A 23,266-nucleotide genomic window follows, 5' to 3' on the forward strand; every position below is an offset into this window, starting at 1 on the left:
TACGCGGCTTCGAGTTCATTCAGCGTGCGTTCAATGTGCTGCAAGTGGTGAGAGTTTGCTGGTTGCGAAGCGAGTTCCGCCGATAAGAGAGTTTTCAGGAAGGCGAATCGTTGTTCGATGTCTCGTGAGTAGCGGTCGTGGTGCGGAGAGTCTGGTGGAAGAGAAAGGGCTTCGTTGAGTTTGGATTCAAGTCTTTGTAGTTTCTTCTGAAGAATTGATGGATGTCTCTTAGCCATTGTTAGGGCTTCTGATTGGAACTTCTTTGATGAATCATGGGATGTAACTGTTCACGTCTTGAGGGTTTCAGTTAAATATCAATTGCAGCGGTTCAGGAATGGCAATTGAGAAACTTTTTTTTTCTTTTTTTTATTGAAAACTTCAAAATGGAAACAATGGAGAACCAGCGACTTTCTTTATCGGACTAGATTTCAGAGCCCAACATCATTCAGAAGCCCAATTCTGAAATTTGTACTTTAAGCCCAGCCCATTTCCAGATACCACCCATATTTTAAGCCCAGCCCAAATTAGAGCATCTGCATCAGTTTCTCTTAACAGATTCCCTAAAATACATACAAAATGTCACTTTCCCCTATTTTACAGATTCCCTATCCAATCAACACTGCATCAGATTACCTATCATATTCTCTATTGCATTAAAATAATATTTATTTCTCTTTCCTTTATTTATTCTATTCATATAAACTACTTCTATTTAAAATAATAAATTAATTACATTTAAAACCATATATTAATTAAAATAATAAATTAATGTTATTAAAAATTAGAAAAAAAATTGAGGAGAGAGAAAGAAGAGAGAGAAAAAGTGAGGAGAGAAAGATGAGAGAGAAAGAAAGGAGTGAGGAGAGAGAGAGGAGAGAGTGAGGAGAGAGAAAGAAGAGAGAGAGAAAAAGTGAGTAGAGAGAAAGGAGTCAAAATGTGAGGAGAGGAGAGAGAAAGAGATGAGAGAGAAAGAAGAGAGAGAAAGAAAAGGAGTGAGGAGAGAGAGGAGGGAAAAAATGAGGAGAGAAGAGAGAGGAGAAAATAAAGTAGTAAAAAATATTATTTTATGTTTAGGGAAGTGAATAGTGGTTCTCTAGATGTAGGGAACTACTGTTCATATTCTGTAAAATAGGGAACCTCTAGGTAATCTGATGCATAGCTCTATTTTGATAAAATCTCTAAATTTTACAGACAGACTTATGTTTAGGTAATCTGATGTGGATGCTCTTATACACACCTTTTTAGATGGCCCTTAAATCACGTGGGGTCGGTTTTCAGAAGCCACATGCATTGCACTGAGTTGTAATCGCACACGCAGATTCTCTTGTCGATGTAATATTCCGCCATTGATGTGGACATTCCTGTCCATTTACTCTTCCATACGCGGCGATCCATATTAATCCAGCCACCTGATATAAGTTCGAAACAAGCAGTGCCAAAAGAAATCGATTTCATGTCGATTTCGAATGGGATAACAGTATATATTTATAAAATAGTTATATGTTTGGACTTTAATTTGGATTGAATATTTAATTGACAAAGTCCAAATTGATTAAAATATGGACGAATAAATTAGACAATAATCTGTTCAAGTAAATATATTAAACAATATTTTTGTTTTTAGATCGAACTTGACTTTAAACAAAATAAATTTTTTTATATTTAAATCCGAATTTCGAAAATATAATTTATATTTAAATTTGATTTAATTTAGATGAAGACAAATTCTTCAGTTATCTAAATCCGACAGAATTTTGCTACCCTAGTTGAAACCGATCCGAAGCCATAATCCACGGCTACTTTGGCACAAGGAAGTCCCGATTTGACCCCTTTGCACCATTTTGGTTTACCATCCTCGTTCTCTTCAAAGATTTGTCCTCTTCTCCTTCAAAGCCTGCCTTTTATACAGTCATCGTCCATGTATTCGTTCCCTGGTAAACCCTAACCCGTACAATCCGCTCGATCTGACTCATTGCTCTAGCATTCAACGACTCAACCAACCATGAGCCGATTCAGGAGAATCGAGATCATCGACCCCTACTATCCCTCCTTCTCCGTCAGAGAAACCTCCATTTTTACCCCCAAAACCCTAACCTTCCCCTCATTTGTAATTGAAGAGCCAGAGCCTGACTTTAACTTTGCTATCGATCTCCTAAACCCCACCCCTAGCCCATTCGAGCTCTTTGACACCTATACTGATCTGATCCAAGTCGAAAGAACGCCATCGTTTTACTCCTACAAGAGGATCCATCAGCGAGTGGGGGCCGAGCAGAGCTTGCTGACTCTGTGTGACCGAGTCTCCGAGCTCGAGTCCAAATTTGACCGGCTGTTAAACGCGAAGGTTAGTTCCGGCGACAGGAAATACACATGGACGGCGGACGTCAAGGGTCCATTAGATAGGAAGTACAAGTTGACTGCGGAGATCAAAGAGGATAAGAAGAAGAAAGAAGAGAAGAAGGCTGGGATCGAGAAGAACTATAAGTGGACGGCTCAGATTAAGGGAAAAGGAGAGAATGGATTGCGGTCTTACACGTTCAAAGCATCAAGTGGCGATGCAGGTGAGAGTAGCGGATCAGATGAGGAGGAGAAGGAGAAGAAGAAGAAGAAGAAGAGTTGTAAGAAAGACGAGAAGAAGGGAAAGTGTGCCACGCGTCTGGTGGAGATTGAAGAGCCCTCAGATCATGGGGCTATCGTTTTAAGACAGGTAACCTGAAATTACATTTCTTACCGCTTATTATTCAGGTCCATCCTTTGCGTAATGTAGTTTACTTATATAAGTAATTTGTGGGTGGGAGTATGCATGATGTAAGGAAATCCAGACGTTAATGGATAATGATCTATATAAACGACGTCGTTGTTTGTTTGTAGTAGTTTTTTTAAATATGTTTTCCTTGTGCTTTGCTTGCTTATCTGTGTTGATATGTTTAATTTTTAAGTTCCATCAAAGTAAACATAGGATTGCAATGTAGGAAGGGTATTTTTATGAAATACTGCTCTGCTAAAATTGGGAATAAGTTACTGACAATATTAAGAACTTAATGTGTGCCTATCAAATCTTTTAACTTCGATATCACATTACCCTTTTGTCAATTTTATTTTTGACACCATGAGAGGGAAGTCTTACCTTTTTTTTCACTTTATTTTATAAGGCATATAACCAGACAAGTCTACCTTAATTTTGTTGGATGTTTGATATCCTTTGATACATCAGCCAATTTAAATTGGTCAATGATGTATGCACACAAGTTGTTTTAATCGTTATTTGCTTGAAATTTTTATTGATGCAATGATGCTCTACGGGTAACAGTATTTGTTCCGTGCTGGATCAAATATGGATGCGTATAGAGTCTAACTTGTATGAATGAACTATGAAGTGTGCTGTAGCTCACCATGTGATGTTAGATGGGAGAACCTTGTATCAAGAATCTGGGATTCCTTGTCCTAATTCTTCAGTTTGTTGCATTGGTGAAACCATGCGAGGAACTATCATGAAAGCATGCATGTATGTTTCTTGCGTGGAGATCCAAATTAGGAGTAGCAAATCATAAGATTCATTTTTAAATTTAAACAACAAATCCTATGAGCATTTCATGTCAAAATGTTTGCCCGGGTTTCTTTGTGCATGTGATTTCCAGCTTCTCAGACTCATATCATTATATTTGTTACATTATTTTGATAGTCAATCACAAAATCTTTGTGCATCAAATTATTTTAAGACATAGTGGTAGTGGTGAACTTTTTCCCATTGCAATTGGTAGCATAGAATTCTTCTATGTTGCACTTTATTTTGAAAAGTAAGGTGTGGTTATCATTCAATGCTAATTAGTAATTAGTAGTTAGTACTTTTAGCTTTAAGCTTAGTGATCAAAGCCTTTTTTCAAGCAGTTAGGTGGTGGCTACATGAATCCAAAAGAGAAATTAGTTTGAATCTACTTTGTGGATTATTTTCACCATTCATTACTATTTAGAGCTATACTCTCTGCTAATCCCAGAGAGGTCATATGCTTTTTTATTTCTGCTCCAATATGGGCAAAAAAAAATTCAAGACAAAGGGGTATAGAGTGCTTTATCTATATATAACCGAGGAAAATAACAGCGCAACGAAAACTAAAAGACCAATCCAAAGGTGCGATCCAGAGGTTCAGCCCAGCTGTCAACCCAAAAGGGGATAAGAGTGTTGAAAACTTAATTGACTGGAATGTTAATTATATACTCTCTTGACTCCCCATCGAAACACTATAAGCATTATTGAAGTCAACCACCTTTTCTTCAATTGTCTAGTTGGACTCTCTGAGTTTGGAATGCAACCAATTAGCTTGTGAGTACTAGGTTTTGCAAAAATCCGCATTTCCTAAGTCTTAGGAAATATTCTTGGCAGACATGCACACAAATGGTTTTGTATTCTTTTACTTGAATAATCTCTTTATGTGGACAGTTGTTTTGTGTTTCTATGTGAGGGAAGGCATTTGCCAAAAGAGCTGGTGCTGCTAGAAGTGGAAAGGGCAAGCAGAAGGAATTGTCTCTTCAAGATGCAGCTTTGATCATCCAGATATCTTTTAGAACTTACCTGATTCGTAGATCACAGGCTCTTCGGGCACTTAGAGACCTGGCAGTTGCCAAGGCCAAGCTGAAGGAGATCAGGGCATTGTTCAACAACTTCTCCTACCGCAAGCGCATAGCTGGTGACGCAGCAGAGCGACAGAGGTTCTCTGAGAAAATCATTGTGCTTCTTCTTACTGTCAATGCCATTGAGGTAATAAAATTTCCCACTATATTATATCAGTCTAAGGAGATAATTTATTTCCCTAATTTTCCTTATATCTTAGTTGGCTACTTTGCTCTATGTCTATGCTTTATGTCTTTGATCTGGCACTAGGGTCGGTTCAGGAATTAATGCATTTCTTAATACATTCGTGGCATCTGCTCTGATTCTTTGATCCATGTAGTTTATGAAACAATATGCAGTCAAAGAAGCTTGAACCGTTGTGTAGAAAGCATGATAAAATGAACTTAGCCAGACGTAGATTTTCTAAGTGGTTTTTGATTGAAGGAGGAAATTATTCAATAGTCATTGAGATTGTTTACAAGCCAAGAGCAAAGGAAGAATTACCATATAATGGCATCCATGCAGTTGATATTTCAACTTCTTTTAGAGTAACATTTTGAATTGTAGAGTGTTAAACTGAGAGTGGATGGATGGATTGATGGAATTGTAAAAAGAAGTCTCCTCACTGAAGACCAATGGTTTTCTTCTCACCCACATCAGGCAAGCAGTGGCAAGAGCAATGACCTCTAATGTCTTATAATTGGAGAAAGCATAAAAAGCTTTGAATTCCTTTGCCAAAGAACTGTTGACTATTTGATTAAATTAGTAAGACAGGTTCCTCTTGCTTTGCATCAACATTGATGAATGCATTTTCTTTTATCTCATGTACTTCCCTGCCTCTATATCTCCTTTTTATTTGGAAAGTGCTCAATAACTCTGTTAACTGCTAAGTTAGCATGATGTTTGCGCGGAACTAACTATATACTTGTAGCTGGTAGCTTGTCTAGACTCTGGAGTATTCCGTGTCTAGGTAAGTAGGTTTAAGTAGTTATTTGCTTTATCTGCCACATGAAGAGAGAGAGAAAAAAAAATTCCTTCGTTATGGACTAGTCTGTAGTCTTTTTTTAACCGATATATATAGTTGTGTTAATTAAATCCTGATCCATATCTTGCCACATCATCATCATTAGACTATTGTTAGGTCGATAGCAAAATGCTCCTGGGTATAGTTACAGTTCCTGAACCTAACCTGTATGGTTTCTATTATTTGCTTCATAACAATTTGTCAATGACAGGGTACTGGTTTGATGGTGCGAGCTGCAAAGAGATCAATGATAGATGAGCTTGAAGCGATACTTGATGTGGTGGACCCGCAGCCCACTGGTAAATCACTTTCAATGAGAAGGAGAACATTTGATATGCCTGATGGTGTCATCAGGAAGGAAATTGCAGAAGGTGTGGCGCAGGTTGTCCGAATGCTTGACAATGAAGAGAGGAGTGGCGACACCTTTGAGGCATGCATGTGAAGGCTACTGTAATAAGTCAGCCATTTTCTAGTGTTCTTGCTGCTTGTTAACATGTTCAGAAGAGGAGAGACGATCTTTTCCCTATATCTGATAAGAGTTGTGTTATGCATGTTTGAACTTTTCCCACTACCTATATGTTTTGAGATGCTGTTGTGCTTTAGACTTATCTCTGCAATGCTTTTTAATGGAGCTTGACTGTTTCTTTTCCAGTCTGGAATACCCTTCTCGAGTAAAACTGCCAAAGTCGAACTCTTATCTTTGCTTATTTCTTCTTTCTTTGGGGCCATAAGGTATTTTGACGTTCAAGCCTTGTCCTTGTGTTTCAGCTGTGCCACAGGTTTCTTTCTTATGTCAATTGAACATCAATTCGTGGTTATGAGAGTTCACGTGAGGGATTCTAGGTTCGTCTCAGTCCATTTAATGATAGGAACTGCGGGGGATTGACATGGCAATGGGCTTGACTGGGCCCAATCAAGCTGTGCATAGTTAAGATTAGGAAAGTTCTTCTTTTTTCTTTTTTAAATTTGGCAAGAGAAGCACACATAGGGATGACAATTTGTCATTGACCCGCCTCGATTCGACCCGACCCGAGGCTTGTGCGGGACAAGAACGGGGCAAAAAATCTCAACCCACTGCGTGGCGGGGGCGGGTATGCCTCCTGCCCCGATCCCCTGCCTCGCTATAGATATTTACATATATATAACATAATAGGGAAAAATATTTATTTGTCTAAACATATTTTAATTTGATATTATTATTAAAATCAGACTAACACCTAAACCTTAAGTCTTTAAACATAATATTATCATATTCTTAATTATATTGAATAAATGCTGATAAAAGCTTACTCTAAACCCTAAGTTAAATATGACTCTCTAGTCTCTATTGCTAAGTCAATTGAATCGATCTTGATAAAAATATAAAACCCTAAATCTTAAGTTAAATATGACCCCATACTCCCAAATCCTAATCTCCAAAACCTTAAAGGCCCTAAACCCCAAATCTCTAAAGACCCTAAACCCCTGAACCCAAAACCTCAAAACCCTAAAGATCCTGAACCCCTAAACATTAAAGGCCCTAAACACTAAAGACACTCGAGGGGCACCACCTGGAGGTGCGGGGTGACCATGATCCGCCCCGTCCCGTTGCCATCCCTAAGCACACACATGTATCTCTCCAACTCACACACACAAGCAACCCACACATACACACATAATTCACACAAATGCTGCACACAAGGATTGAACCTTTAACCACAAGATAGAAATACAAGAATGAGAACTAGTTAGGCGGGACACTCTTAAAATTTTCATTTGTATGAATTCAGGCGAAGTGGTCCACCCACCATCAACACATTCGAGATTTATAAATCCTTGATCAATGGCACAAAGTTATGCTAGTGAATCTTTGTTAAAATACAATAAAAAAAAATAGTTACACCATACAAGTTTGTCATTTGAACAATCGAAATGGGTCTAAACACGGACGTCAAGTCCGCACGTACAAAAGTTTTACACCTAACGACTTGATAAGGTGGGTTAAAGCTTAGCGTGTGACTATAAAGATATTGTTACTAGTGTTGTTCTTGATTCTTAATCTATTTTAGTTTGGGATTCGACTAGGGTTCGGCAAATCTGTCCCCTCTGGCTCTCAAACAAAATTCGCTATGCTTGCTTGCCTCCTACTGCGCGCCCCCTCAGATCCACGTCAGTCACACTATGTAACAACTAGTTTAATAATCATCTCAATACTTTGAACTTCCATGAAAACACCAAAAAGTATACTTTTGTAGTGACTTACATAACAAATGGCAATTCGCCATTGCTTAGATCATAAACCATTATTAATATTCGATGAGGTTGGGGATTCATGTACTATTAACGTGGCAAACATTAACAATTTGGTCAAAGTCAAACTAAAGTTCGTTTCTTTTAAATTAAGCAATGTGCTTTCTTAGGTATTAATTAATTAAAACGTATTTAAATAAAATCACATAATATAATTGGTTAAGTGGAGAGTTCCACACCGTTGTTTGAATTTTACGAGGCCTATAAAAGTCTCAAAAATTATCTCCTTTTAACACGCAATTCATATGTCACCTAAGATATTCATTGATTATGAAGACAGATATAAGACTCTCGAACATTCGAAATTATATAATTATATATTATGCATTTGTCAGCTATTGGAAAATTGATAGTTGAAAAGCAATTATTTTATGGTATTTGACTATTGACTGCTCCCCGACATGTGTGGCGCCGGTGAGAATGAAAAAGTGAACAACTAAAAAAGCTAAATATAAATTAGTTCTAGTAAAAGAATGACAAAGTTGGAAATAATAAAATGATGGGAGTATCAGTTACGACAGCTAATATTGCTATATAAGTCTGCGCCTAGGAGTAGGGACTAATTTCAAAAACAAATGTTTATGTTTGTAAAGAAGTAATTTGAAGATTTCAAGGCAATTAACTTGTTTAACTAAACATGGAAAATTCAAAATCTTGACCTAATATTTAATACAGTGGTCCAACTTTGTTATTAATAAACGAAGATTCGGTAACCAACCGTCAGTGGTCCCCACTAAACACACGAGAAATGTAAACTCCAGCTAACGACCTCGAGAAGGGATTCGGGAGAACCTCTTGACTATGCACAAATTCTTTGATCGGTGCACCAATATTTTTAAAAAAAATTATAAATATGTAGTATTTAACACAATGAATCTAATAATATTTTATTCCCAGATCAAAATATCAAGTATTTTAAATTTATATTCGAAGGTTTATAATTATTGTTTGCGATGAATGTAATTTTTGTTTAATTATTGTGTAAAATACTACACATTTTTCAAATTTTTGACGCACCGAGCTGCCCAGTAGCTGGAAGAGGCAGTCCCACTTTCGGTTCCGTTTGTGTAATTTCCTGGCCACTTCTCTTTTTCAGTATCTTTGACCGACTTAAATTCACACTTCACATACACGGTCGACAGCTGTATCCTGGGCCCCACTCCCATTTTCTATATTTTCCTAGAAAACCCTCACCACTCTCTCTAATTATCATCCAATCATTTTTTCAACCGTATATAACTAACTGTTCTATTGATTTAGAACCATTTCATTTTTTATTTTTCCCCAAAAAAAAAAAAAGAGCATAAATGTGGATGTTATATCACCGGGGTCCACTCGTCTACCACGTGGACAATGGACCATAATTTGTTTTAATCAGACAACGACGGAGGAGACGCTACGGTAGGATCCATGCCTGCCACATCACTGCATTTATGGTACTACTTCGTAGCGCTCCACTCAGTAGTAGTCAGTACCACATGTAGGGACATAACTACCCCAACCCGCTCGCTCGAGAAAACGACCACACGTCCAGTACTTGCCAGGCGGGACCCCTCCTCAACGTGGCCACGTCAATAAGAGGTGTCTTCACGCGCTTTTGCTGCAGAGTCTTCACCGCTGCCGGGCCCCACTGTAGGAGTTGGCAAAATTCTGTGACTCGGATGATCAATTTTGTCATACAAGTCAAATTTTGACTTAAGTTATATATCTAAAATTTGAATCAAAACATAAAATTTTTATCTGATTTAAAATCATGTTCGCATCTAAACATATAAATTTTGTTCGATTTCATTATTTAAACCGGATTAGGTTATTGTTCGAATTTAAATCAATTTGAATTTGATCAATTAAGTATGTTGTCCCAAATCGAATCTGAGTTAGGGTCCGAATAATATATAAATATTTCGTAAAAAATTGTTGTTGTCTGACTCACAGATCCTAACGGATATTAGGTTATTGTAATATTTATTTATCTGGATATAAATTAATTCGAGTTTTATCAATTAAATATGTTGAAATTCAATCCAAGTTAGAGCCCGAATATTTGAAATTGGACTTTTTTGCTACCCCTACCGCGTCAACGTAGATACCCGCCAGTTTTTTCAGTTATTAACAAATTAATACTAAATTAAAACCAACCAAGCTTGTTAATAGCTAAGCTCACGCGATTAAGGGGAAATTTAGTAGCAAACTCTCCCCAAATATCGCGCGTGTTGTACATAACAAAGATCTGGTAGGAGGCGATTCTGTGTTTAATTTTAAATTGTTGTGTTTCCCCATTCAACAACCGTGAATTTGCCTTGCAAAGCACGTTTCGTCAAAGTTGATGCTCTCTATAAATACTCATACGCCGTTTTAGGCTCTTCTCTTCTCTGCTCTCTCTCTCCCCTCTCGTATCTTGATATTTATTTCGCTTGATTCTCGTTCTCTGCGATTCCTTGTGCTCTCTGTTTCTTAGGTATCATTATATATCCGTTGATATCCTCTCCTTTTCCATATACCGACGCGTTTGGTTGCTGAGAAACAGCGGGAAAAGCAACATTGAAATAGGTTTGTAGCGTGTTTGAAATCTTTGCCTTATTTATATTGTACGTGTTTGGCAGTGCGTTTGCACTGCGTTCAGTTGCAACACACCTCACAGCACCACAGTTTTTTGTGACACGCCAAACAACTTTTGCGTTTCAACTCATCTCACAGCACCACAGCTTTTTACCTCACAGCACCTCACCACACCTCACAGCACTCCCAAACGCTTACAATGTATGTTGAATTGTCCTACGTAATCAAATTAGGTAAATTATTTTATTTTTGATTAATGTACAATATAAACATTAAGTTATTTTATATTAATATTATTAGTCATCTAATATAACCGTAATTTAGATACGCCAAACGCACCTCACAGTACCACACCGCACCGCACCGCAGTTTTAAAAGTGATGCGCGAAACAGCTTTTTGCGTTCCAACTCACCTCACAGCACCACAGTTTTATAACTCACAGCACCACACCACACCTCACAGCACCTCACAGCATTCCCAAACAAGCCCATTGATTTATTCTCAGCCACCGCGTTTTCTTTCCTCAGGGCAGCCACCGCGTTTTATAAGATACTGATTCTTTGACTTTCGCTGACGGCTTTTCGTCGTTGGTATTTCGATTGCTCTTGAAGGGAGCGGTGAGAGCTTCTTCGTTCATTCGCTCTATCGGCTTGCGAATTAAGTGAGTTCAGGATTGCATGTCGGTTCAATGCTTCGCTTTGCTTTCTCTATGCATTGGATTTTTCCGATTATAAGATTTTATTCCGTCTCCTTGGGCCGAAATACAATTATTTGGTTAGGGCAGTTTTCTTGCTTTTTCGTGTTTGACTGTTTGTTGATTATTGGTTAGGGCAGTTTTCAGTTTTTCCTAATTGCAGATATTGATCCTATTCTCTTTGCGTGAAAGCAGCGTTTTTGATTAGGTTACGATGTGCTGTGGTGTTGGTTTTTCTATTGATATTTTATTTTGATAGATTTTGCCTTCAAAATCTTGTTTACTTGTCAACTCTGAGCAAGTCGCTTTTCACCGACCGCCTTTTTGTGTGATTTTAATTTTCTATGGTGGAATATTGACCATAAAAACGAATTAACTGAATCTTTCCTTGCTTGAAAATCTCTTTCAAACCCAGACACAAACACGCGCTTATATTTATTATATGTTTCATTTCTTTTATTGGTATAGGAGATTTGATATCGGTGGTCACTGTGGAATGTGAGATAGCAACATAAGCATGGCGTTGTATGTATTCTTTAATATTTACTGTTACAACTTACAAAACTTCATAAGGAACTGAATCTTTCGTTGCTGGTCCCCTTTGTGTTTAATGACTCCCATGCTTCTTTGTAGACCGCCATGTGTGGTCGCAGAAGGTATTGTTTCCTTCACTATGTGGGGTGCAACCCCTTTTTATTATGCACAACTACCAGTTTCTAACAATTTCTCTGCCAGATATCCCTTCGAGGGACATCCTTTTAATGCTGAGTCCGGTTTCACTTTGTCCATGCTTTATATGGTTGGGCATGCTCTTTCTTTTCTACATCATGTATACATCTCTGATAGTCTGATTATTGTTTATATATGTGTTTTTGTTCGGGGCAACCTTTTTGCAAAATTAAAGCATGCTATAAATGGTCATCTCTTCGTTATTGGACTGTTGTTTGTTCTATTCTGACATGAGATTTACCTGTTTATCAACCTTATTTCATTAAAAGGTCTCGGAGAGGTACATGGCCTAGTTCTTTTGGTGTTTTTAATCTCTTATCATATAGTCAAGGAGAATTTCTTCTATACGTGTTTCTGTTATATAATGACAAAATTTGAGGTTGATAGTTGTTAATAAAAACATAATCTACTCGGTGCTCTTTAAGGGAAGTAATGATTCACTTGGAATATAGTTTGTATGTTGGGAAACCATGAAAAGTACTGAACGAGTAAAGTGTCTTCTGTCACTAGCTTTTAAATGAAAAGTGATGACTAATTGCTGCGGACATCATATGTATGGATGCATTTAGCGGCCACTTGCTCTTTATCAATTATGAAGAAATGAGAAGATGATTTATGGTTGGCAACTTGAAATGTAACAGAGAAAAGGTAGAAAAATATGCTTCTGAATTCGACAGCTTGCTGCAGTGGCTAAGATGTTTGAGTTTGTAAGGGTTGGGGAGTGTTTGATTCCTTGGGCCTTCAATGTTTTGCGATGTTAGAAGAATATGCTTCTGATGTCCAGTCAATATACTAAATTTTCTCTCAGTTTATTTATTTATTTGCAAAATCTTTTATCCTCTTTTCGATGTTTTTGTATTTGGAATGTGGTGTGCCTTCGCCCTTCAGCCTTTATTGAGGCACAATTCCTCCCAGTGCTCGTGATATTAAGAAACGACCATCTTATGTATTAAATGGAGTTGTTTCTAATAATTAATGATGAACTGGAAACATAGGTGGGAATGTCTAAATATTTTGCTGTTCTGTGGTTTTACCTTTTAATCATTCTTCTCAGGGGTTGCTTTGTTTTATTGTGGGAAAGAAAAAATTGTTTTTCATGTCACTAAAAGTGTACTGCAACACCGATTCTTTCATTTGTTTCCTTTTTATTATCACCATCCTTTTCCTTTGAAAACTTTTTTTACACTTAGTTTTCTGGTCATTTTTGCAGAAGGGTGGATAGTTTGTTTGAGATTCGAAGGTTGAACATACTCGCTCTCATAATTTTCGTTGTGCAAGTGAGGCCTTCATGTTGCACACAGCAGCTAGGGAGATGAGAAGGTTCAGGTAAATTGAACTTACGCTGCTGACAAACCTCTAGATATGCACTTTATTTGGATCCCTATTTAACAGTCTTTATAATATCAGTTTCCAGGAATCTTCTGCTTGATGGACTGCTTGCCAAATATCAGTGACAAAAAAACTCTGAAGAGGTGATTCTTCATTGACAAAAGAGTTGGCTCAAGAGGAAACAGAGATTTGATCTTGAAAAACCATCTAGTGCATTGCCTTCGTTAAATTTGCTTTGTTTTGACACCAAAAACTGCATTTGAATCTGGATCCCATGGAACTGAAACCAAATAACTCGGCTCCTGTTCTCACCGACTCTGCACCCATAAGCAAGTCGAGACTAAGTGGACGTTCTGGTCTCTTTGCATACCCAGCCCAAGGAGCATCTTTTTCCCCTAATTTAATCCTAAACATTCCTAGAAAGAAAACAGGAGTACTTGACGATGTTCGTTCGAGCAGTTGGTTGGATGCCATGAAATCTTCATCTCCTCCTCATAAGAAGTTTACGAAGGACATTAACAATGAGCTTGCCTCGCCTGATGCTGATTATGCTTACAGAACCTGGCTGGTAATTGTTTCATTTATTTGTACCATTTCTTTTGTTTATGCAATTCTTTGTAAGTTTACATGAGAGCGAGCATTCACAGCTTCTTTCTGAGATGCTCTCTGCCTTTTCTGATCATGCAGCTTAATTATCCATCAGCACTTATATCTTTTGAGAAGATTGCAAATAATGCAAAAGGAAAGAGAATAGCATTGTTCCTAGATTATGATGGGACACTTTCACCAATTGTGGACAACCCTGACTGTGCCTTCATGTCTAATGCTGTAAGAAAAGTTACTGCGATGATGTACATGTGATTTCTGTGAAGGTTTCACATCCTTCTTCCCTCTGATGTATCGTGTTCTCCTGATGTCCTGTAACTTTTTCAGATGAGGCATGCCGTAAAAAGGGTCGCAAAATATTTTCCAACTGCAATAATTAGTGGAAGAAGCCGTGACAAGGTATCTAAGGGGAGGCTTGTTATGTAGTTCAAGATAGACTATTTTTTCCCCTATATTTTCGAGTTTGTTTATAGTTGCAACTGTACTTCTCGGCTGTTTTTCAATAACTTTTTTGTCCCTCACAGGTATATGAGTTTGTTGGACTAACTGAACTCTACTATGCGGGAAGCCACGGGATGGACATCATGGGTCCTGTTCAACAATATACACCCGATGGCCACCAAACCTCTGTTTGGGCTACTGATCAGCAGGTAGAAAGCTGTGAAACTTCTCATTTTTCATTCTTGGTCATACATCTCTTTTACCTTCTTTTTTCGTTGTATTTGATATAAATCTTTTATCTGATTTCCTCTGAAAAGGGAAAGGAAGTCAATTTGTTCCAGCCTGCTAGTGCATTTTTGCCTATGATTGATGAGGTATGTAATTTTATTCTCTGCATCCGCAGAAGAAAGTACAAGTTTGTGAACTTTCCCTCTATATTAGTTTCTAATATTCGGATCAATTTGAAATCTTGCAGGTGTTTAGGTCTCTTGTTGAGTGTACGAAAGATATTAAAGGAGCAAAAGTTGAAAACAATAAATTCTGCATTTCTGTGCATTACCGTAATGTTGATGAAAATGTAAGACGATCTTTAGTACACTAACTATTATTGAATTGGTCATCTAGTTGCTATCAGTTACTAGCTGCTTGTCTTTGTTCTGTACATCTATTAACATATATTTGAATTCTCTGTATTTATATTTTCCAGATTTGGACAACGGTTGCCCATTGTGTACAAGATGTCATAAAGGACTTCCCACGTCTTCGATTGACTCATGGGCGGAAGGTAATGTTGTCATCCATCATGCTGAGTAACAATATTCCACTTTTCACTTCTGTTTTCTAATGTTTGTGGGATATAGATTTTCAATTTTGTGTTCTCCATTTTTGTTTCTGTTGATTTAATGATTAGGTTTTAGAGGTGCGTCCTGTGATCGATTGGGATAAGGGAAAAGCTGTCACATTTCTGCTCGAGTCTTTAGGGCTAAGCAATTGCGATGATGTGCTCCCGATATATGTTGGTGATGACCGGACGGATGAAGATGCATTTAAGGTAATGTATTGACTTTCCTTCATATTTTATTCGATTTGTACACTTTGCTTCTTGTGTAGAGTGAATTAACAGGGTGCCCTTGTCTCCCAGGTCTTGAAAGAGGGGAACCGTGGTTATGGCATTTTAGTGTCATCCGCGCCTAAGGAGACCAATGCTTGCTACTCTCTCAGAGACCCACCAGAGGTAAAAACCCATTCTACATGTACTGGTTAAGTTCAAGAACACTGCTGCTAGAAGTTTACTTGCGTGTGGAAGTTGGTTCTTTTGGCGGTCAACTTTGCAGTTAACAAAGATATTATCTGCTCCTTATTCACGCAGGTGATGGAGTTTCTCAATTCTCTGGTAGCATGGAAGAAATCGAGTGCATTATGAACATATATACACCATAACTTGCTGGTCTTCATCAGAGCCAGTTGGATTATTAAAGATTTTGTCTCTCTCAATTGTAAATTCGTTGATCAAGTAATCTTAATGTTTAGAACGCCTTCATCATGTCCTTATCTATCCACTGTCCTAATTCTTCATTTTTTTCGATATCTTTATGGTATTTCTTCAGTTTTGATCATTAGTGTTCCCAATAGGGGCCATCATGTATACACAATTGAGAATTTGTTTGTTGATTCTTTGAATGATATATATAGAGGTACATGCTTTTATTTTGCTCTTGAGCCATATAATCCTTTGGCTTGTCAATTATTTATAGAAATGTCTATTTACCGATGTCGATAATCGTTTTTTGGTGTCGATAATCGTCATATGTGGAAACCAATTATTATTTATAGAAATGTCTATTTATCGGTGCTGATAATAATTTCTTGGTACCAATAAACGAAATATGTGGAACAAATTATTATTTACAGAATTGTCTAATTATCAGTGCCAATAATCGTTTTTTGGTACCAGTTATCATTTCTTGGTGTCGATAAACGTTATATGTAGAACCAATTATTATTTACATAATTGTCTATTTATCGATGTCGATAATCATTTCTTGGTGTCGATAAATGTCATATGTGGAACCAATTATTATTTACATAACTGTCTATTTATCGGTGTCGATAATCATTCCTTGGTACCAATAATCGTTTCTTGGTGCCGATAAACGTCATATGTGGAACTAATTATTATTTACAGAATTGTCTATTTATTGGTGTCGATAATCATTTTTTGGTACCAGTAATCGTTTCTTGGTGCCGATAAACGTAATATGTGAAACCAATTATTATTTACATAATTGTCTATTTATCGGTGTCGATAATCATTTCTTGGTATCAGTAATCATTTCTTGGTACCGATAAAGGTCGTATGTGAAACCAATTATTATTTACATAATTGTTTATTTATTGGTGTCAATAATTATTTTTGGTACCAGTAATCGTTTCTTGGTGCCGATAAAGGTCATATGTGGCACCAATGATTATTTATATAATTGTCTATTTATTGGTGTCGATAATTATTTCTTGGTACCAATAATCGTTTCTTGATGCCCATAAACGTCATATGTGAAACCAATTATTATTTACAAAATTGTCTATTTATCGGTGTCGATAATCATTTCTTGACACGAGTAATTGTTTCTTGGTGTCGATAAACGTTATATGTGGAACCAATTATTATTTATAGAATTGTCTATTTATTAATGTCAATAATCATTTCTTGATGCCGATAAATGTCATATATGAAACCAATTATTATTTATAGAATCGTCTATTTATCGTTGTCGATAATCATTTCTTGGTGTCACTAATCGTTTCTTGGTGCCGATAAACGTCATATGTGAAACCAATTATTATTTACATAATTGTCTATTTATCGGTGTCGATAAAAGTCATATATGGAATCAATTATTATTTATAGAATTGTCTATTATCGTTGGCGATAAACATTTCTTGGTACCAGTAATCGTTTCTTGGTGTCGATAAACGTCATATGTGGAACCAATTATTATTTATAGAATTATCTATTTATCGGTGTCAATAATCATTTCTTGGTACCAATAATCATTTCTTGGTGTCGATAAACGCCATATGTGGAACGAATTATTATTTACAGAATTGTCTATTTATCGATGTCGATAATCATTTCTTGGTACCAATAATCGTTTCTTGGTGCCAATAAATGTCATATGTGAAACCAATTATTGTTTACAGAATTGTCTATTTATCGGCGTCGATAATTATTTCTTGGTACCAGTAATCGTTTCTTGACGTCGATAAACGTCATATGTGAAATCAATTATTATTTACAGAATTGTCTATTTATCGGTGTCGATAATCATTTCTTGATAACAGTAATTGTTTCTTGGTATCGATCAACGTCATATGTGGAACCAATTATTATTTATAGAATTGTCTATTTATCGATGCCAATAATCATTTATTAGTGCCGATAAACATCATATATTAAACTAATTATTATTTATAGAATTTTCTATTTATCGTTGTCGATAATCATTTCTTGGTACCAGTAATTGTTTTTTGGTGTCGATAAACGTCATATGTGGAACCAATTATTATTTACAAAATTGTCTATTTGTCGGTATCGATAATCATTTTTGGGAGCCAATAATCGTTTCTTGGTGCCGATAAATGTCATATGTGGAACCAATTATTATTTATAAAAATGTCTATTTATCGATGTCTATAATCGTTTCTTGTTGTTGATAAACATAATATGTGAAACCAATTAGTATTATTTATAGAAATGTCTATTATCGAAACTTTAGCTTTCCGTTTTGGAGTTTAACTTGCATCTAGCCATAATTTTACCCACTATCATTTGGAAGGGGATGCCATTAAGATTGTGTCACCACTTCAACAAGGAGATTCATCTTTAAGATCCTACAACCTCACAAACGAGTCGTGGTTCGATTGACAATCAAATGGATTAGACATATGTGTACTCAAGGTTCGATTTTAATGAAAAACAAATTTCTCAATGGTATGTAAAAAAAAATCCTACATTCTCCGGATTCTTTGCAGCCAACGCGGAAACCAGTGCTTCTTTATGCCTAAACTTCTTCAACAACTTATCATGCTCTTCAATAACAAAGTAGTGCATTTTAAATCTGGTGTAATAGTCACTTGTTTTTATTGGACAAACAAAACTACAGAGAATTTTTTTAAAAAAATTCCATAGAAAGTGAACAGAAAAGGCATGAATCTTTCATTGCAAATCCAATCATGTTTGAGCCATTTAAAAAAAAAATGCGATCATGTTGTCATCCATGGTAGCTAGACGGTTGAGCCGCATGAGATGATCACACCCTTACAAAAATTTTATTTTTTTACTTAATATTTTGGGGAATATTATTATTTGTGGATGAGCTTTTTTTTTTTTTTAGGCGACCAGTCGCGGTAGCCCCTCATCCATTCCAAAGAGAATCACAACTGGAAAAGAAGGCGTGGGAGAAGGACGAAAGGACATTAAAAGGATTTACTTTATTTTTTTATTACAGAAAATGGGATGGAAACTGGAGACGGCTCCAACCCGATCAACTGCCAATTTGGAGGAAGAGATAAGTATTGGGATCATTCATGAACCGACTTGGCAGGTGGAAAAGGGTAAAAAATAAGGAAATTTGAAAAAACTTAGGCAGCTACGCCCCCCAAATTCGTCTGAAGGCTGCTTCAAACTCTCTCATATACGTTTTACAATTACACTACTTTCTTTCTACAAAAACCCTAGATTTGATTTGCTGTGTCTCCCTCACGTCTCCTCTCCTTCTCCCTCTCTCTTCTCTCTTCCAGCCGAACCATCCTTCTTTCCCCTAACCTCAGAAGATAAGACAACAACGACGGTTTTGTTGTGGAGAACTGAAGCCTGGAACTCTCGTTACAAACTTCAGCGGCACCATCGCTGCTGCCGCGAGCATTGAAATGTGATCCGCAGGACCGCCTCCGATTCATAAATTTCGTCAAATTTTGGCATTCGGATGCATCCATGGAGCAAAATCTTCACTTTCACGCCAAGCGGTTTCCAGATCCACCGTTTTGAAGACTGCCAAGGGCTTCGTTTCGTTAACGAGGCCATTGAAAGGTAACGGAAATTGAGAAACGTAAAATAGTTCATACGCATCTGCATCTTAAATCTTGATTAGAATCCTTGAAACTGAAGATCTGCAATCTTCGTTCATTTTTCGCAACTGAACTGAACATAGTATGCTTATAATAGCTTAATCAGAATCTTCTAATGAATTTCTTGTTAGCTTGACTGAATTTCCTGTAAGTTAGACGGAACTCCGGTTCAGGTTCTTGTAGATTTTTGCTTCTGTTTTCAAATTGTTTTCTGCTTGAATGTAAAATTGGATTAGATCTGTCTGGCTAACTGGTTTATGCCTTCTTTTGACGAGGCCATTGAAAGGTAACGGCAATTGAGAAACGTAAAATAGTCCAAACGCATCTGTATCTTAAATCGTCGTCAGATTCCTTCAAACTGAAGATCTGTAATCTTCGTTCATTTTTTGCAACTGAACTGACCATAGTGTGCTTATAATAGCATAATCCGAGTCTTCTAATGAATTTCTTGTTATCTTGACTGAGTTTCCTGTTAGTTAAACGGAACTCAGGTTCAGTTTCTTGTAGATTTTTTTTCTTCTGTTTTCGAATTGTTTTCTGCTTGAATGTAAAATTGGATTAGGTCTGTCTTGTTAACTGGTTTATTACATAGGTGGAATGCCTTCTTTTGCTGAAATTGTTCGAGCCAACGATGAAATTCAGGTACTGTACTTGGTACCGTTTGTAATTCACTCTTTCTTTTTCTTTTTTTTTCCTTTTCCGTGATATATATATATATATATATATTTATTTATTTCACTTTTAGGTGACTTTGCATATGTAGTCTTGACAGTTGACACTCTATCAGTGCTTTGGAACATATTTTTTTGGACTTATGATTGATATGACAAGCATTCCAATGTATCTAAATGGCATTTTTATGTCCCGTCATTTGGCAGAAAACTTCTGTGCAGGGTTGATGGGCTGTGATTTCTTTGTGTGAATTTAAAGTATAATTAGATTGAACTAAGGCTGAAAGAATCTTATCGAGTGTTCTGGAGCATATTTCTGTTGACTTATGATTGATATGACATACATTCCAATGTATCTAAATGGCATTTTGATGTCCTGTCATTTGGCAGAAAATCTCTGTGAGGGGTTTGTTGAACTGTCATTTCTTTGTGTGCGTTTAAAGTATAATTAAGTTGAACTGAGGCTGCTGAAAGAATTTTATTGAGGCAAGGCTATATTATTTTTTCAGCCATTCATTGCATAATTAGTTAGAGAGTCCAACAACTCAATATCCTTGAACAAGAAGTTCTTTATGATAGTTACCCTTGTTCTTTTAGAAAATTAAAAACCAAATAAATAATACGATCAATATTTGGGCCTACCACTAGACAATTAACATATGTGATTAAACATCCACTGTGAAACTTAATGGCCTTTGATTGAGATAGGACAAGGTGCCTAATTGCATATGCTAAATTACCATGAGCTAATTTTTAGTATGTATTTTCCGGCACGCAATGTATTTCATCAATTTGATGTCTTAAGTTGCTTCCGCTTTCTAGTTTTTAGAGTCCACTTTTTTAATTTTTTGCTCATCTCTATACTAATTATGGATTCTCATTAAGTATTACAAGGAATCATTTTGGCATATTTTATTGCTGGCATGTCGTACGACGTGGTGAAAAACGTGGAGTAAGATAGTCATTTACTTACTAATGACACAGGGTTACCCATTCTCTACATTGACTTTGAAAGTATTGAAATTTGTCTATGCATTAGTATTTCTGTTTTTTTTGTTGGCATTGTTTAGCCTTGGGGTGATTGCACTCTTGCCATCTTTCAGAAAATAAGCTGTCTTACTTTTTGTGCTTTTAGAGAAACTTCATGGAGTAAACCAGTGAAATGTGGCCATCTTTCGGCTAAGTGGGTTGTAAGTATATAATTCTTTTATTTCTAATTTAGTTTTTCTATATCTTTTGCATACACAATCAATATATGATATTCCCTTTGAGAGCAGCTTTTGTTCTGATGTCTATATCGTTTGTAACTTTGTATGCATTGCATTTTGGTGACATTTGTAAGTAGTATATTTTATTCTTCAATATCTCATACTTATTAAGAGTGTGGTGTATTGATCTCCTTGTTCTTGCTCCTGCTTCATTTTCATTTTTATACGTCTGGTTAAATGTTGACTTTTATTTTACTAGCAGGGGAAAGCTTTTTAATTACCCAATTAAGTTTTCCATCCATCCATATTGATTGGTTACGCGACTTTTCTTTATCCAGCATTCCAGCTGCTTTAATCCTCTATCCTCAGCTTATTTTTTTATTTTATTGGTTTCATTAATTACTGTTTCTTTCTAAGATACCTAGCTAGTTGATTTTTTATTCTTTTTAGTTCCTTCACATATTTGTTACTTGTTTAGGCTTAAACTATCAGTTCCACAATTTTTCGCTCTTATCAATATTTTGGGATTTCTTTCTGGTCATTTAGATAGAATAGCATCTTACAATTGCCAAGGCATTCCTGAATTCCTTCTCGATCTTTTTACAATTGTTGTTCATTCTGAATTATAGACCCAAAATATTTGAAATTTCCAGTCACAAGTATTTCTTTCCTTTCTTTTAATTGCTCCTTCCTCTTTCCGTTTTCTACTTAACTCCCTCATAATATATTCTGCCTTTGTCTTACTTATCTTAAAATCTTTGGATTCCAAATCTTGTTTCAAGGTTTTCAATTTGAAACCACTCTTGATATGGGCTCATCCATGAACACAATGTCATTCTCAAACATCATACCAATGGTCTTTGTCTTAATAGATATTGTTAGCATTTGTCTTAGATTTAGATCAAGTGAATGATAAGAGAGCGGGCGTATGTTTCTATTTTCAGTTAAGTGATGTGGAAAAATAAAAGACTAGCATCTTAAATCCATGCGTTGTATGAGGAAAGGACTCTCTTGCCAACTCAAGTGGTCCCCAAGTGTATTCAGTAAATGAATTTGTAGCTAACTTAATGCAAGTGGATAGTTAACATTCCTCCTCTTCAAAAAAATCGACGGTAGATACTTTTATGGATGGTTTTACATCTGTTATGATTTTTTTGGAGGACTCGGTGTGCGGCTGGCATCATATTTAATATTTTATGAAATGCAATTTCTTCGCGATGTGTGAGACTGGCTTTTACTTAAAGGTGATATGTCACTCATACACTAACATTTTCCTCGCAATTACCCTTGTCTAGCAAACATCAACGGCAGATAGGTCTGCTGATGAGTGGGTATATTTTCCTTTCTATTACCCAGGCATTCATTGTTAATTTATATCAGTTGTAGTTGTGTCTGATGAATAATGTATGCCCTAGTTTTTACATTGGCTTGTTTTGGGTGTTCCATTTATTTGGACATCCAAGTTGGGAGTTCTTTATGGTTTGTAGAATTAGTTTTGGATTCTTGCATTTCTCTCAATTGGAACGGCAATCGAATATATTTGTTTAAATTTACGTGGTGATGGAATGAAACACATTGCACCTTAATCCAGTTAGAATGGGCTTTTGTAAAAGCATGTTTAGAATGGGCTTTTGATAGAGCTAAACCAACAGGCTAATGTAATTAATCACCATCCTAACCGCGTCGTGCAAATTGCGACGATGTAAACGTAACTTAGATAAATGGGGGGTCGATTCTAGATAAATGGCCCAAGTCCAAACAAATGGGCCCAAAGTCCAAAAAAGGGACAATAATAGGAGAAGGCCTAGTAACTTCGGCCCATATCATTGAAAATGGGCCCACAGACCAGGTTAATTGGTCCAAAGTTCAGCTAATTGTCCGAAGTCCAAATAAACGGGCCCAAAGACCCTAAGACCATATAAAATGGTTAGGGATTTATGGTAATAAAACCCAGTTAATTAGGCAAGTCATAGCTAGATGGG

General features: G+C 36.5%; 2 protein-coding genes and 1 long non-coding RNA gene across 3 annotated transcripts; all 3 read left to right on the top strand.

Moving 5' to 3' along the window:
- Nucleotides 1-1,793: 1,793 nt before the first annotated feature.
- LOC119985784 (BAG family molecular chaperone regulator 7-like) lies at nt 1,794-6,284 on the top strand. Its single transcript, XM_038830166.1, has 3 exons — nt 1,794-2,704; nt 4,463-4,753; nt 5,842-6,284. The coding sequence occupies exons 1-3, from the start codon at nt 2,003-2,005 to the stop codon at nt 6,070-6,072; spliced, it is 1,224 nt and encodes a 407-aa protein (XP_038686094.1). The 5' UTR covers nt 1,794-2,002; the 3' UTR covers nt 6,073-6,284.
- A 3,876-nt stretch (nt 6,285-10,160) lies between these two features.
- Nucleotides 10,161-15,985, top strand: LOC119985824 (trehalose-phosphate phosphatase A). The gene is made up of 13 exons (XM_038830243.1): nt 10,161-10,469; nt 11,007-11,140; nt 13,113-13,228; nt 13,310-13,799; nt 13,919-14,059; nt 14,165-14,236; nt 14,362-14,487; nt 14,596-14,652; nt 14,754-14,855; nt 14,985-15,062; nt 15,189-15,329; nt 15,420-15,512; nt 15,648-15,985. Exons 4-13 carry the CDS (start codon nt 13,506-13,508, stop codon nt 15,699-15,701), a joined length of 1,158 nt encoding a protein of 385 aa, XP_038686171.1. The 5' UTR covers nt 10,161-10,469; nt 11,007-11,140; nt 13,113-13,228; nt 13,310-13,505; the 3' UTR covers nt 15,702-15,985.
- A 2,756-nt stretch (nt 15,986-18,741) lies between these two features.
- LOC119985825 lies at nt 18,742-21,483 on the top strand. The gene is made up of 3 exons (XR_005465141.1): nt 18,742-19,367; nt 19,998-20,047; nt 21,212-21,483. It is a non-coding gene; the product is annotated as an uncharacterized LOC119985825 (long non-coding RNA).
- The last annotated feature ends 1,783 nt before the right edge of the window (nt 21,484-23,266 follow it).

This window comes from Tripterygium wilfordii, chromosome 19 (genome assembly GCF_013401445.1).
Source record: "Tripterygium wilfordii isolate XIE 37 chromosome 19, ASM1340144v1, whole genome shotgun sequence".
NCBI lineage: Eukaryota > Viridiplantae > Streptophyta > Magnoliopsida > Celastrales > Celastraceae > Tripterygium > Tripterygium wilfordii.

Coding starts and splice junctions, on each gene's coding strand:
- LOC119985784 (XM_038830166.1), top strand. CDS start 2,003: ATGAGCCGATTCAGGAGAATCGAGATCATCGACCCCTACTATCCCTCC. Junction 2,705..4,462: donor GGGCTATCGTTTTAAGACAG/GTAACCTGAAAT, acceptor ATGTGAGGGAAG/GCATTTGCCAAAAGAGCTGG. Junction 4,754..5,841: donor TTACTGTCAATGCCATTGAG/GTAATAAAATTT, acceptor TGTCAATGACAG/GGTACTGGTTTGATGGTGCG.
- LOC119985824 (XM_038830243.1), top strand. CDS start 13,506: ATGGAACTGAAACCAAATAACTCGGCTCCTGTTCTCACCGACTCTGCA. Junction 14,488..14,595: donor TTTGGGCTACTGATCAGCAG/GTAGAAAGCTGT, acceptor TCCTCTGAAAAG/GGAAAGGAAGTCAATTTGTT. Junction 15,513..15,647: donor CTCTCAGAGACCCACCAGAG/GTAAAAACCCAT, acceptor TTATTCACGCAG/GTGATGGAGTTTCTCAATTC.